At 39.4% G+C, this 11,899-nt stretch overlaps 1 protein-coding gene and 1 long non-coding RNA gene across 2 annotated transcripts in view; one reads left to right on the top strand and one right to left on the bottom strand.

Moving 5' to 3' along the window:
• Positions 1-10,418, top strand: part of LOC146493659 (uncharacterized) — a 36,796-nt gene extending 26,378 nt beyond the window's left edge. Inside the window, exon 2 of the long non-coding RNA XR_014871970.1 lies at positions 8,856-10,418. This is a non-coding gene — a long non-coding RNA (uncharacterized LOC146493659). The remainder of the gene's footprint in view (positions 1-8,855) is intronic.
• LOC146493660 (uncharacterized) lies at positions 3,566-6,764 on the bottom strand. Its single transcript, XM_085148890.1, has one exon. It carries the CDS (start codon positions 6,366-6,368, stop codon positions 5,298-5,300), a length of 1,071 nt encoding a protein of 356 aa, XP_085005016.1. The 5' UTR covers positions 6,369-6,764; the 3' UTR covers positions 3,566-5,297.
• Positions 10,419-11,899: the final 1,481 nt, after the last annotated feature.

Below are 11,899 nucleotides of genomic sequence, written 5' to 3' on the forward strand. Positions count from 1 at the left end.
GTGCTGTTAGAACGTAGGCCTGCAATAACTCCTCAGAGCTGCTCAAGTTACTTTAAATTTGACTCGTTTCCTTTCGTTTCTTCATTCATTCATTCATTTAAAAAAGACCACAGTAATGGTTGCTACAACCAGGAGTGATCAGTAAGAGTAGATAAGTGCTATATATATGCCAGTCCATTTCTGTTTCCATTATCAGGGGGATCAGAAACAAGTTTTTACCTCACTCTCCTGGAAAGACTCAATACTAAACGAGGGGGAAAAATCCTGTCATTTCATATGTGTACAAATGATTTTAAAATAGTTGTTCTTAGCAGTTAAAGCAAAAGACTCAGGTGGTGTGTAATGACACGTTCAAGATTATGATTTCAAAGATGGACAAGCGCAAGAAAATGTTTGGGACTAGTAATATATAATGTGTTAGGAACTGTTACATACTAATTTATGTACATTCATGGTAAGTCCACCCTGAGTCCACCCTGTGTTAATTATACAACCACCTTGAGCTGCAAAATAAGTAATTTCTTTCTTTCTGACTTTATCAGGGTTTGACATTGTTGTGGGGAAATTTTGATCCAGATCCTGCTTCAGATCATTGAGGTTTGCAGGCATTCACTTATGCACAGCTCTCTGGCCCCAGCACAACATTTAAATTGTGTTGAGGTCTGAACTTTGACTTTGCCACTGCAGCACTTTGAGCTTGGGATCATAGTCCTGTTGCATGATCCAGTTATGGCCAAGCTTTAGATGTTTGACAGTTGGCCTTCACTCTAGAACAGCGGTCCCCAACCTTTTTTGCGCCACGGACCGGTTTATGCCCGACAATATTTTCACGGACCGGCCTTTAAGGTGTCACGGATAAATACAAATAAATAAAGTAACGGTACCGAAAAAAGAAGATTTATTCATAACACACGTGAAAAGACCCAGGAAAACCGAGTTAACAATAAAAATGATAACAAAATAATGCTGAAAACTGATAAAAACCCTGAAAACCATACATTTCACATCTAAGCCTCAAGTCTCGCGGCCCGGTACCAAATGACTCACGGACCGGTACCGGTCCGAGGCCCGGGGGTTGGGGACCGCTGCTCTAGAATACTTTGGTAAACAGAGGAGTTCATAGTTGACTCATTGACTGCCACGTGCCCAGGTCCTAAGGCTGTAAAACAAGCCTAAATCATCAGCCCTTGACCGCTGTGCTTGACAGTTGCTATCCCACTTTGGCCTTTTGTGCCCAAAGGACATTGTTCATTGTCTTGAACATTTAAAATCCTAACAGGCCTGTAGAATCTCAAAGGATTTTTCCCCCCCAATTTTAAATGATGTCCTAAAAAATCCTTACTACGGGGTGACTGTAGCTCAGGAGGTAGATTTACTAATTGGAAGGTTGGTGTTGATCTCTGGCTGCTCTAGTCTGCATGTCAAATACACTTAGGCAAGATACTAATCTCAAGTTTCTCACAGAAAAAGCCAGGGACACTGTGCCGATCAACGCCGACTCTGCATTCACCAACGAGCTGAACCAGTTTTACGCCCGTTTCGAGGTTAGCCAGGCAGCTAATGCTAACTACTGCCTGACTACTGAGGACAGTGACGTCATCAGCAAGAGACCGGTGATCAGCATTGCGGAGCATGAGGAGAGTGAACACAAGGAAAGTGGCGGGGCCAGACGGCATCACCGGCCGTCTGCTGCGCTGACCAGCTAGCAGGTGTGTTTACTTCCATCTTCAACAAGTCCCTGGTGAAGTCTGTGGTCCCCACATGCTTCAAAAGATCCACTGCCATCCCTGTGCCCAAGAACAACAAACCCTCATCCCTGAACGATTATCGGCCAGTTGCACTGACCTCGGTAGTAATGAAGGTGTTCGAGAGGCTGCTGAAGAACATCATCTCCTCATAACCCTCAGCCACGTGGACAAGAAACAGGGTAACTATGTGAGACTGCTGTTTGTAGATTACAGTTCAGCGTTTAACACAATAGTGCCCAGCAGACTGTTCACAAAGCTGAGGGATCTGGGACTCAACAGCTGTCTGTGTACATGGGTGTTGGACTGCCCCTCCCCCCTTTTGCACAAGTCAAGGAGCGTGTCCGGTTACATTTCACTGTGTGTTCTACTTACCCCATATGCATGTGACGAATAAAGAACCTCGAACCTTGAAAATCGTATCATTCTAACATTTACAACTGACATGGTGTGTATTTGCTTATTACTATCACTGTACCACTGTACACAAAGGCTATGCCATGTAATTCATGCATCTAGTGATAGTAGGTGTAGACCTTTGTTTCATTGTTCTTGTAACAGTGACAATAAAGAGCTATTCTATTCTATTCTGTTCTAGTATTTTGGTGTGAAAATTAACTTGTAAATGTCATCCTAAAATTCTAGATCATGACTGGTTTTTAATCCACACTCTATAGTATTTTGTCTTCTAATATGAATAGATGAACTTTGGCTGGTGTAAAATGGAAATTATATTTTTGACCATTGCTTATTTATGCAACATCTTTCTATTTTAATGAATTAATAACAACATCGACTCCATATTTCTGATAAAATCTGATTCTAATGCTTAACTTGTAAAAGATTTTTATGTCAAAACTGCATACACTTAATGTACTTGGCATTTCCAGTCAAATTGCACCATTATGTCTCAGAGTGACAGTACAAAAGGATAACTTTGTGTTACCTGACAGAAAGACGCATACAGCATTATGCAAAAAGTCACCTTTCTGTGCAGAGTGGGAGTCAGGTATGGAATGCTTAGGGGTTCTATACCATTTATAATATCAGCTGGATGAGTGAATGAGGATCAGACTTTAAAGTTTCATCCTATTGCTGTTGCATTTAATGTAATTGATGATCTCATTACTGATTCTGCAGGTCTGATTCCCAGTTTCACTGGTGATGAAATTCAATTGGTCCATCTGATGCAAGCTATCTACTACTGTTTGCTATACAATGAGAAAGGGCCATTTTGGACAATGTGCTTACCAAGCACTAAGTTCTGAACAATTAAACAAACCGAGAAGTGCCTAAAACTGCAGTTCCTCTTCACTTCAGCCATTTGAAGTTGGCTCCAAAAGCACATTAGTAGTGACAAAACTATGACCAAAAGTTTCGGCAGGAGCACAAACTTTGTTTTTCATGGTCTTTGCAACTTCAGATTTTTATGTTTCTATAGTGAAGAACAATCACAAGGATTTCATAAGGTTCAAAACTGTTATTGGGAAATATATACAAAAACTGTAAGTAAAAGATGGACACAGATGCCATGACATCACTCTGGTTTCCAGACACCACATTTTGAAGCCTTCTTACTTAAACTAGCAAAAATGCATCCTACCATCGTTTCTTTAAGCCTGCGCCACTTGTTTGCTTCGCTCATCAATTTAAACGCAGATATGTGTGTTAATCTATCATGTTATTCTTTTTATCTTAATTATATCGCTGTGTATAGTGAAACAGCAAAAACAACTGTTCATAAACATCAAAAAAATGAAAATTATAAATTATAAAAATCATTAAAAAATCATTATATTTTTACTCTTCTTCTTTGCAGATTAATTCATTACAGGAACTATTAGCATCATTGTTTGATGAACACTTGCATGGCAACATATTTCAGTTTGCAGGGTTTTTATTTGTATGACAAATGTTCTTGATTTTGATGTTGGGTCAGCCACACACTCCAAAAACAGTTTACAAGCCACAATGCACAGGTGCACGTAACACAGACATAATATTGCCATTCATTTTGAAATCAGGTAAAACTCATAGTATATCACATTTGTAAGGATTTGAGTTTACAAGAATTTACTGCTTTAGCTACACAGATATGATTTCCTGTTCCCTGTGAGGCTTAGATACGTTTCATTCAGATTAGGGACTCACATAAGCTACAAACATTACCAAAACAGTAGTTTAATAAAAATATTTTTGTCATGTTCTTGAAAAGCACTGTTCTTTGCGTCTTCTTTTAGATCCTGATTATGTCAGTACTGTCTCACTAAAGTAGCATATTCTCCAAACCTTTTGTTACGATCCAATAATCAAACAGTACAAAGCTTTAAACTGTTTCACAATTTCTTTTTATTTTATCAGCAAATTATGTTAAAGGTCATGCTAAGAACAGTTTCCAACCCAGCTCAAGAAAATGGAGAAAACCTCCATTAATCTTATAATCAACCATACAAAAAAGATGGAAAAACAATAGAGAATGCACTGATGCATGCTCAGTCATCCAGGTAAGTAAATCCCAAAAGGCTGAATCTGTTCATCTGGACGTAGCGTTTTCAGTGGGAGAAACATTCTCCTTCAGTCACTTGGATGAGTGACGAAACATTTCTCCCACTGAAAACGCTACGTCCAGATCAACAGATTCCATCTTTTGGAATCCAGAATGCAAATGATGGTTGATAAATAGCTATGTATGCAATGTGACCACTGGCTAAGTTAGGCCAATTCATAGCCAGTGGCCTCAAGAAACTTTATATTGCATGGTAAAGTCCCTGCAATATAAAAGAAACCCCAACAATCTAACGATCCCCTCTGAGCAAGCACTTGGCGACAGCAGGAAGGAAAAACTCCCTTTTAACAGGAATAAACCTACGGAAGAACCAGGCTCAGGAAGGGGCAGCCATCTCCCGTGACTGGTTGGGGCATCGATGGTACAAAACACGGACATAGCTTGTTCGTTGGAAACATGAAGCAAATACAGAAGAACCTTAAGTGTATATTCAGTCTGAAGTCTACCAGATGGCAACAGCTAGCCTGATGCAAACCTATAGAAATCTATAGGTAAACAGCTTTCTTTCTTGATCCACTCCCCCTCATCACAGCTGGTTTTTGCCATCAAGATGGCAACAGTGATAATGCTCCTCTTGACACTACAAAATGGGACTTCAGAGACCAATGGATGATGTTACTGTAGCTATATCAATATTTTATACAGTCTATATTCTATACCAGGGCTCGAGAGCTACTGTCCTGCAGCTTTTAGATGCATCCCTACTCCAACAGCTGAATCAAATGGTTGGATTGCCTCTTCAGCATGCCATCAAATCTGGCAAAGGCCTGATAACAAGCCATCCATTTTATTCAGGTGTGTTGGAACAAGGATACATCTAAAAGCGGCAGGATAATAGCTCTTGAGGACTGGAGTTGGACACCCCTGTTCTATACTGTCTATGGGGCTTGAGGGGAAAGAGTTGTAGTGTTGTATATACATGGGATGTTGAACGATGGAAGTGGGGAAGAAATGCACAGTTCCCCTTACTTACTGCAAACTACCTTTCAGAAATGGGGATAGATGTAGTCAGGATATGCTAAATGCAAGGCAGCACGTAGAAGCCATGTTGTCCATCTCCACTGATCCTTTTCCTCCACGTCCATGGGTTGAAATGTCTGCTCTTGAGGAGTTTCCATGTGAGATGAACTTTCTGTAGGGATGTCCTTGTTTTTCTCCTCCAGGTCTGTAGTTTCGCTTGTTTTGATCCTCTCTTCCTTTTCAGTTGACTCATTGGATTCAGGTGTGAGCTCAAAACTACTTTGATGGGTTTCACCTTTATCAAGCTCTTGCATTTCTTCTTGCACAGTCTGTTCATTTTGTCCCACTTCCTTCTGACAATCAGCCAACTTTTTGGTAAGCTCCACTTTTTGGTAAGCGTTGTTTTGTTGCTTTATTTTGTCTTTTTCATTTTGAAAACTCTCTATCAGATCACACGTGCTCCCCGTTGCAGCATCCTTTTGTGATCTGAATGCCTGGTTCTCCCTTTGGAGAGCTTCAACTTTTAGCTGCAATGCCAGCTTCTCCATTTCATATTCTCTCTGCTTACGGTGCATTTCTTCTTCCAGAGCCTGTTTCTTTTGTCTCACTTCCTTCTGACAATCAGCCAACTTTTTGGTAAGCTCCTGGACTTCCTGTTCCAGAGCGTTGTTTTGTTGCTTTATTCTGTTACGCTCTTCTTCTGCTTGCAAATCTTTATTGAGCAAAATCTCCACACTCTTGCTCTGCTGGTCAAGAAAGTCTTGGAATTCTTTACGGGAATCCTCCAGAGCACTTTTCAATTCTTGAGCATTTTGTTCATAAGCACTCTCCTTTGCTTGAACTTGTTGTTTCAAAGCTTGATTTTCACAGTGCAAACTGGTAACGCGATAGTTCAAGTCTGAATTCTCCAAGCAAAGCTTCTCATTTTCTAGTTGTAGTTCCCTTTTCTTCTTGTTTTTAGAAAACCCATGTTCTTTGAGAAGCAGTTCAATATTTTTTTGGAGGTTTTCATTCTCATCTTTGAATTCCCTCACTTGCTGGCGAAGGTTCTCATTCTCTTCAATCACGTCACTGGAAATGGAAGGGGACTCAGCCATTTTTATAATTTAACTAAAGTTAAAATCTACTACTTACAACTGTGTTCTTTTTTCACTACAAAACGTGCCTCAAATTACAGTCAAGTGTATAAGCTGTTTGCCTGTTCAGTGAGGTTAGAACTGAATGGACGTAGGGTTTGGGTTACTATATGGATTTCAGAGCAAAGGAAGCCTGTTTAAGATCAAAGGAATTCTAATAGAATGTGATGAGTAATGCTGATGTCATAAGAAACATGTGATGTCACAATGAACATGTCAGATGAAATGATGGAAAAAAACAAAACAATAGCATCATGTGGTAAATTTAATTAATGGTTCCATAATCTATAAACCTGTAATGGACATTTAGAAAAAATTAATAAAAGGTTTTGAAATATATACATTTTTTTTTTTTTTAATCAGAATTTTTTTCCGATTTGTTTTGGAATAATGCAGACTTTACTTTAAAAATAAAGTAAAAAATTTAAGATTCATCAGCTAGTTAGTGTGAATGCTTGAAAGTTTAAATTTCATGCTTTTTTTCACCAGTTTCAGAGTTTATAATGGGTGTGTATGGGACGGAATGTTGGCGCTAGAGTGAGACAGCTCAACTGCTACAGTGGGAGGAGGGAAAAAATTCTTTAAACTGCTGCTGTGTCCACAATGTTCGCTCTACAGCCATCATTTTAACCTCAAAACGTAGCCATCGTTGGTCTCTTTCATCCAATGTTGTTATTATTGTAGTAGACATTATGGTTCTTTCATAAATGTCACCAATGCACAGCCTCCTCCCTGCAACTCTTTCATAGAGTCCAATTTTAAAATGGCTCAGAAAGTTCATTTGAAAATCAGAAGTACGGGCTGTCTTTACACTGTCACCACGTCCATATAATAAACTCAACAGGCATGAAAACTGAGAATTTGGTAGACTGGACATTGCTGGCGCTCACGGTGAAAAAATTTCGTCAATACAAGTTGTAGTTTTCTTTTGGGAAGCATTTGTTTCGGTGTCCCTTTTCTGTTTATTTGAAGCAGCAGAAGAGAGGCGCTTGTCTGTGTGCTTGTGTGGTGCCCCTGGCTGAGTCGTTATAGAGATGTGACGTCATTCAAGGGTAAAACCGCAAAGAATTCTGGGAACTCGTGGCAAGAGGTACTGGCGCACGCAGGCTTTCAATTGAAATCAGTTACACAGCGATAAAAAGAAACACAAAAAACTGTCAAGAAGCTGTTGTATTATTAACTGCAATAGCCGGTCGCATGACAGCCACGGGAAGCTGACAGGTAAAGAGATCGTTTTTTTATCGGATTACGTCGTTGAAGAGAAATTGTTCGAGCCATGTTTCCGAAGTAAAAAGAGGCGACGGATGGCCTGGATTACAGCCATTCAAAGACCAAATATAACGTCCCAGAACACTCCAGCTCACAGGTGAGTCTACTCCAAGCATTTCCACAAAGGTCAGTCTTCAGTTGTAGTTAATACGTCATTTTTTATAACATAATTGGTGATATAGGTTACAAGCAAGTCTGGCGCTGAACAGAAATTGTGGCGCTATGCTCCTTTGTTTATTGTGCATAAATAGTGAATTGTCCTGACACAATATTGCGTTTCGCTTCTGTTATTACCATGGTACATTGACAAAAACATGTAGTTTTATTCACAGGATAAAACAGGTTTTTTTGTATCACTAATTGCCCAGTACGATTACAGCATACAATATTATTGTCACTGCTACATTTCTGTAATGCGAACCAGAAATTATTTCCACTACTAATTAATTACCGTTTAGCTTAAAGGTCCTATTAATAAACGGTTAACGAATGTGTATTTATGAAGACGATTTGTGAGACTGGCAAACTTATGATACATACGATGGTCTTTCGTTCTACACGGTGCATTTCATGGTCCTGTACCCATCCGTCGGTAAACTGTACCTGGGCTTGTTGCAGTGACCTGAAGTTACTAAACTTCATGAGTGTATGCACTCACTCCAAGAACCGTATGATTATAAATATGAGCGTGGTGAAAGTTGGGCAGCATGCTAACGTATTTTGTCCACTCTGTGCTCGTAAGGGTCTAACCCTTTCACTCCTTTGATTTTTTTCCTCGTATCTTTTCTTTGACTTTTCATCAAGTCTGTCTTTGTACAGACCGGCATTGTTATCCTTCGTTTTGTACATAACTTTTTTGGGGGGCAAAGAAAAAGCAAGAAGGTATTGGAACCGGAGAATGAACGTTTTGCGGTTCTGCAAATGCTTGCATTTGATGCGGTACTTGGATTTTTTGCCACGAGTTACCGGCATGCAATGCGCGAAAGTCACGTGGTCTGTCAATCTCTATAGCAACCAGGCTCACACCTGCCTGCTTAACGAGCTCTGTCTGCCACTCTGCCAAGATTCATCTTAAACACTTCTCTTTCAACTGCTGCTGTGTCCACAGTGTTCGCTCTACAGCCATCATTTTACCCTCAAAACGTAGCCATTGTTGTTCTCTTTCCAACACAATGGTAGTGTCCAAATTCATGGGCTACATCCTCCTGAGGCCGCATTTGTAGACCGATTACGTCACAGCGACGCGCCAAAGGCTGTCCAAATTTGTAGACTCCTCCGAATGCAGCCGACAAATGCGTTCTCCTTTTCCCCGAATTTGAAGGATGGGTCGGGTGTGTCCTTCGTGGCCTACCATATCCCAGAATTCGTAGCGCGGCCCAGCCAAACTCCAGTTTCCAACAATGGCGGCCGCTACTAAGTTTTAAAATTACTCTTACTAATCTTTCTGGGTCACAAAATAAACTTTTAACATATTTTCAGGCAATAAAGTAGCTGTGTAAACATCAAATATCTGCTCGGTTTATCAAGATATCGCATATTTGCAAAAGTGCTTCGACGTTTTCGGAGACGTCTGCTACCCACCAGCTCGATAGCTCGCCGGGAGCTCGAGGGTTACTGATGCAGCCGAGAACGGCACAACTCCCGGTACATCATTTTCAGATCACCGCGGACTTTCGCTGCTCGGGTTAAACGTAATATATAAGTCACTTAGACAACCTAAAAATGTTATTGTTGGGCTTTTTTCGGTGTTTTGTTTGTTCGCGAGTCAATCGGTTTGGCTGAGATTAAAGTTATTAGATTAGATTAGATAAAATAAAACTTTATTAAACCCCCGGTGGGTTCCTCCTTGGTTTTCACACAGCTGAATAAACGTCAAACAGAAAACTGATTAAACAGAAGTGTGAGACAGTCGAGAATTTACGCCAGTGTCCTGTTATATTTTAGATAGCAAGGAGCAGACGGCTGAGTTTATTAAACTCCACCGAGACAGCGGTGACGCTAATCAGAAGGCTAGACTGTCCAATTTCACGGTCGTTTACTTCCGGCCTACCCGACCTTCTGAGGACCCGGCCCACGTAGACCACGAAGGCCGGGTCCTCAGGAGGATGCAGCCCATGAATTTGGACACGAGCAGTGTCTTTCAAAGCTCAGACATTTAAATTTTTTAAACTGTGTGGATGCAAGTAGAGGGATCACACTTTAGTTATTCAGTGATTTATAGAATATGAACTTTTAATATTCATTCAGATGTTTTCTGACTCTAAATTTTCTTTTGTCAGCTTACTTACTCAGCTTTTTCTCATTTCCCTTTTTAAACACGTTCAGATATTTTTAAACTTCTTCTGTGTGAACGTCAGCTTTCAAAAGTTCTGCACTTTTGTTTTCAGGTGAAAATTTCTGTATTTTCCAGCTCATTCAACATTTTTAACTTAACATTCAGCAATTATTTCATTTCAGCTCAAACATTCAGATTTCAGCATTCAGAATCCAGTTTCTTCAGAAAATGCATTTTCTAGTTCTGTATTGGCCTTTCACTGCTCTGATTTCTGAAAGACAAAAAATAGAAATTTGTATCAACAGTGTCATCCTCTGAATGCTTCATCACCAAGTCATCATCTTTACCTCAACTTGAGTTCATACATGATCCAGTTTTTGGTGTTTTGAATTGAATGCTCCCCTCTGTCCCTACGTTTAACCCTGTTAAAAAAAAAATCAAGATTGCTCTAAACGACCCAGGGACATTGTTGGTCAAGTTACTTGAAAAAAGTAATCAGTAACTAATTACTGATTATTTCCCCCCCAAAAGTAATCCCATTACTTTACTGATTACTTATTTTCAAAAGTAATTAATTAATTAGTTACTTTTTAAAAACATGATTTACAACCTGAATAGGTGATAAAGAGATAGATCTTTCAGCCCAATTCTGTTTTCTGCATAATCCATCATACAAAATGTAATCAAATGGAAACGTCTCTTTTTAAAACTTGTTTTACTAGTTTAATCTTTTAACTTTATGCATCAAGCAAAATTTAATTATATGCACCATTCTCTGACTGGAAGAAAATTGTTTAACATTTAAACCTATTTTCTACACATTCCAGCACATAAAATATATATATATTTTTTGTGTTTACACTCACTCTTTCAAATAGATGCAAGTAAAACACAGCAGAAAATAAATAAAGTCAAAGACTAGCGGTCCTGTTGCTCTATTTTCACCTGTAAAGCAGGAGTAGGGTAGGCGGAGGTTTACCCTGGTGCAGGTGTGCCGCAGCGGTCAGTGGAAGAATCTGCGAGTTTCTCTGTGAATTTCCCATTACGTGGTAGCGCACTCGATGCTTGCTTGGAAATTTAGGGGTTTTTTTTCGCTGTAAAAATAATTTTTTCCCACGCACAACGGACACTAATGTTTTTGTCACTTTTTATGGAATCAAACTCAAAGTAAGGTCAGTACTTCCACGCTTTAAATTCTGCATGCTCATACTCTCTCCCGCACTCCATTTATTATCCATTGTTGATCTGCACACAGCTGTTGTCACAAATGTCGCACTCGTTTACGTTACTGTCACGAGACAGTCTCGCAAAAAAATCAAGGTTTTAGTAACGCAGTGTTCCTACGGGAAAGTAACGGTAATCTAATTACTGTTTTTGCAATAGTAATCCCTTACTTTAGTTGTTACTTGAAAAAAGTAATCGGATTACAGTAACGCGCCCATCTCTGCATATAAATGCCACCTGTCTTTGTAGCAAATTGTTAAATGAGCATATTAAAGTTGTCTTGAGCAATCTAGTCCGGACCATTTTCAGAGAATTTCTTTAAGTTTCCTAACTAAAGGGATGAACCAGTTTGTGTGTACACTAACAAACCATACACACCTACAACTTAGCAAAGAACCACTTTCAAATAGTGTGTTTAGGTGCTTTAGAAGCCTGTAAAAAAATAATTTGCTCCAATTTCTTTTGCTGAATCTATGAAAAATGCCAAAGCTAACATAGTTTGGCAGGCAGAAAATAGTATTTTTGCATCAACAAGGTGATTCCCAAGGTGATTTCATATCCATTTAACTATTTTCCGCAGTGTGTACTATGAGTTACTATGAGCTTCAGCATTGGTGCCACTAAGAATATTTGAGTAATTTTGCCCAATACTATTCTACTTCAAAAACAAAAATAAACAAAATAAATAAATAAATAACAGAAATGTGGCATTTATTCCATAATC

Source organism: Neolamprologus multifasciatus, chromosome 22 (assembly GCF_963576455.1).
Source record: "Neolamprologus multifasciatus chromosome 22, fNeoMul1.2, whole genome shotgun sequence".
NCBI classification, from domain to species: domain Eukaryota; kingdom Metazoa; phylum Chordata; class Actinopteri; order Cichliformes; family Cichlidae; genus Neolamprologus; species Neolamprologus multifasciatus.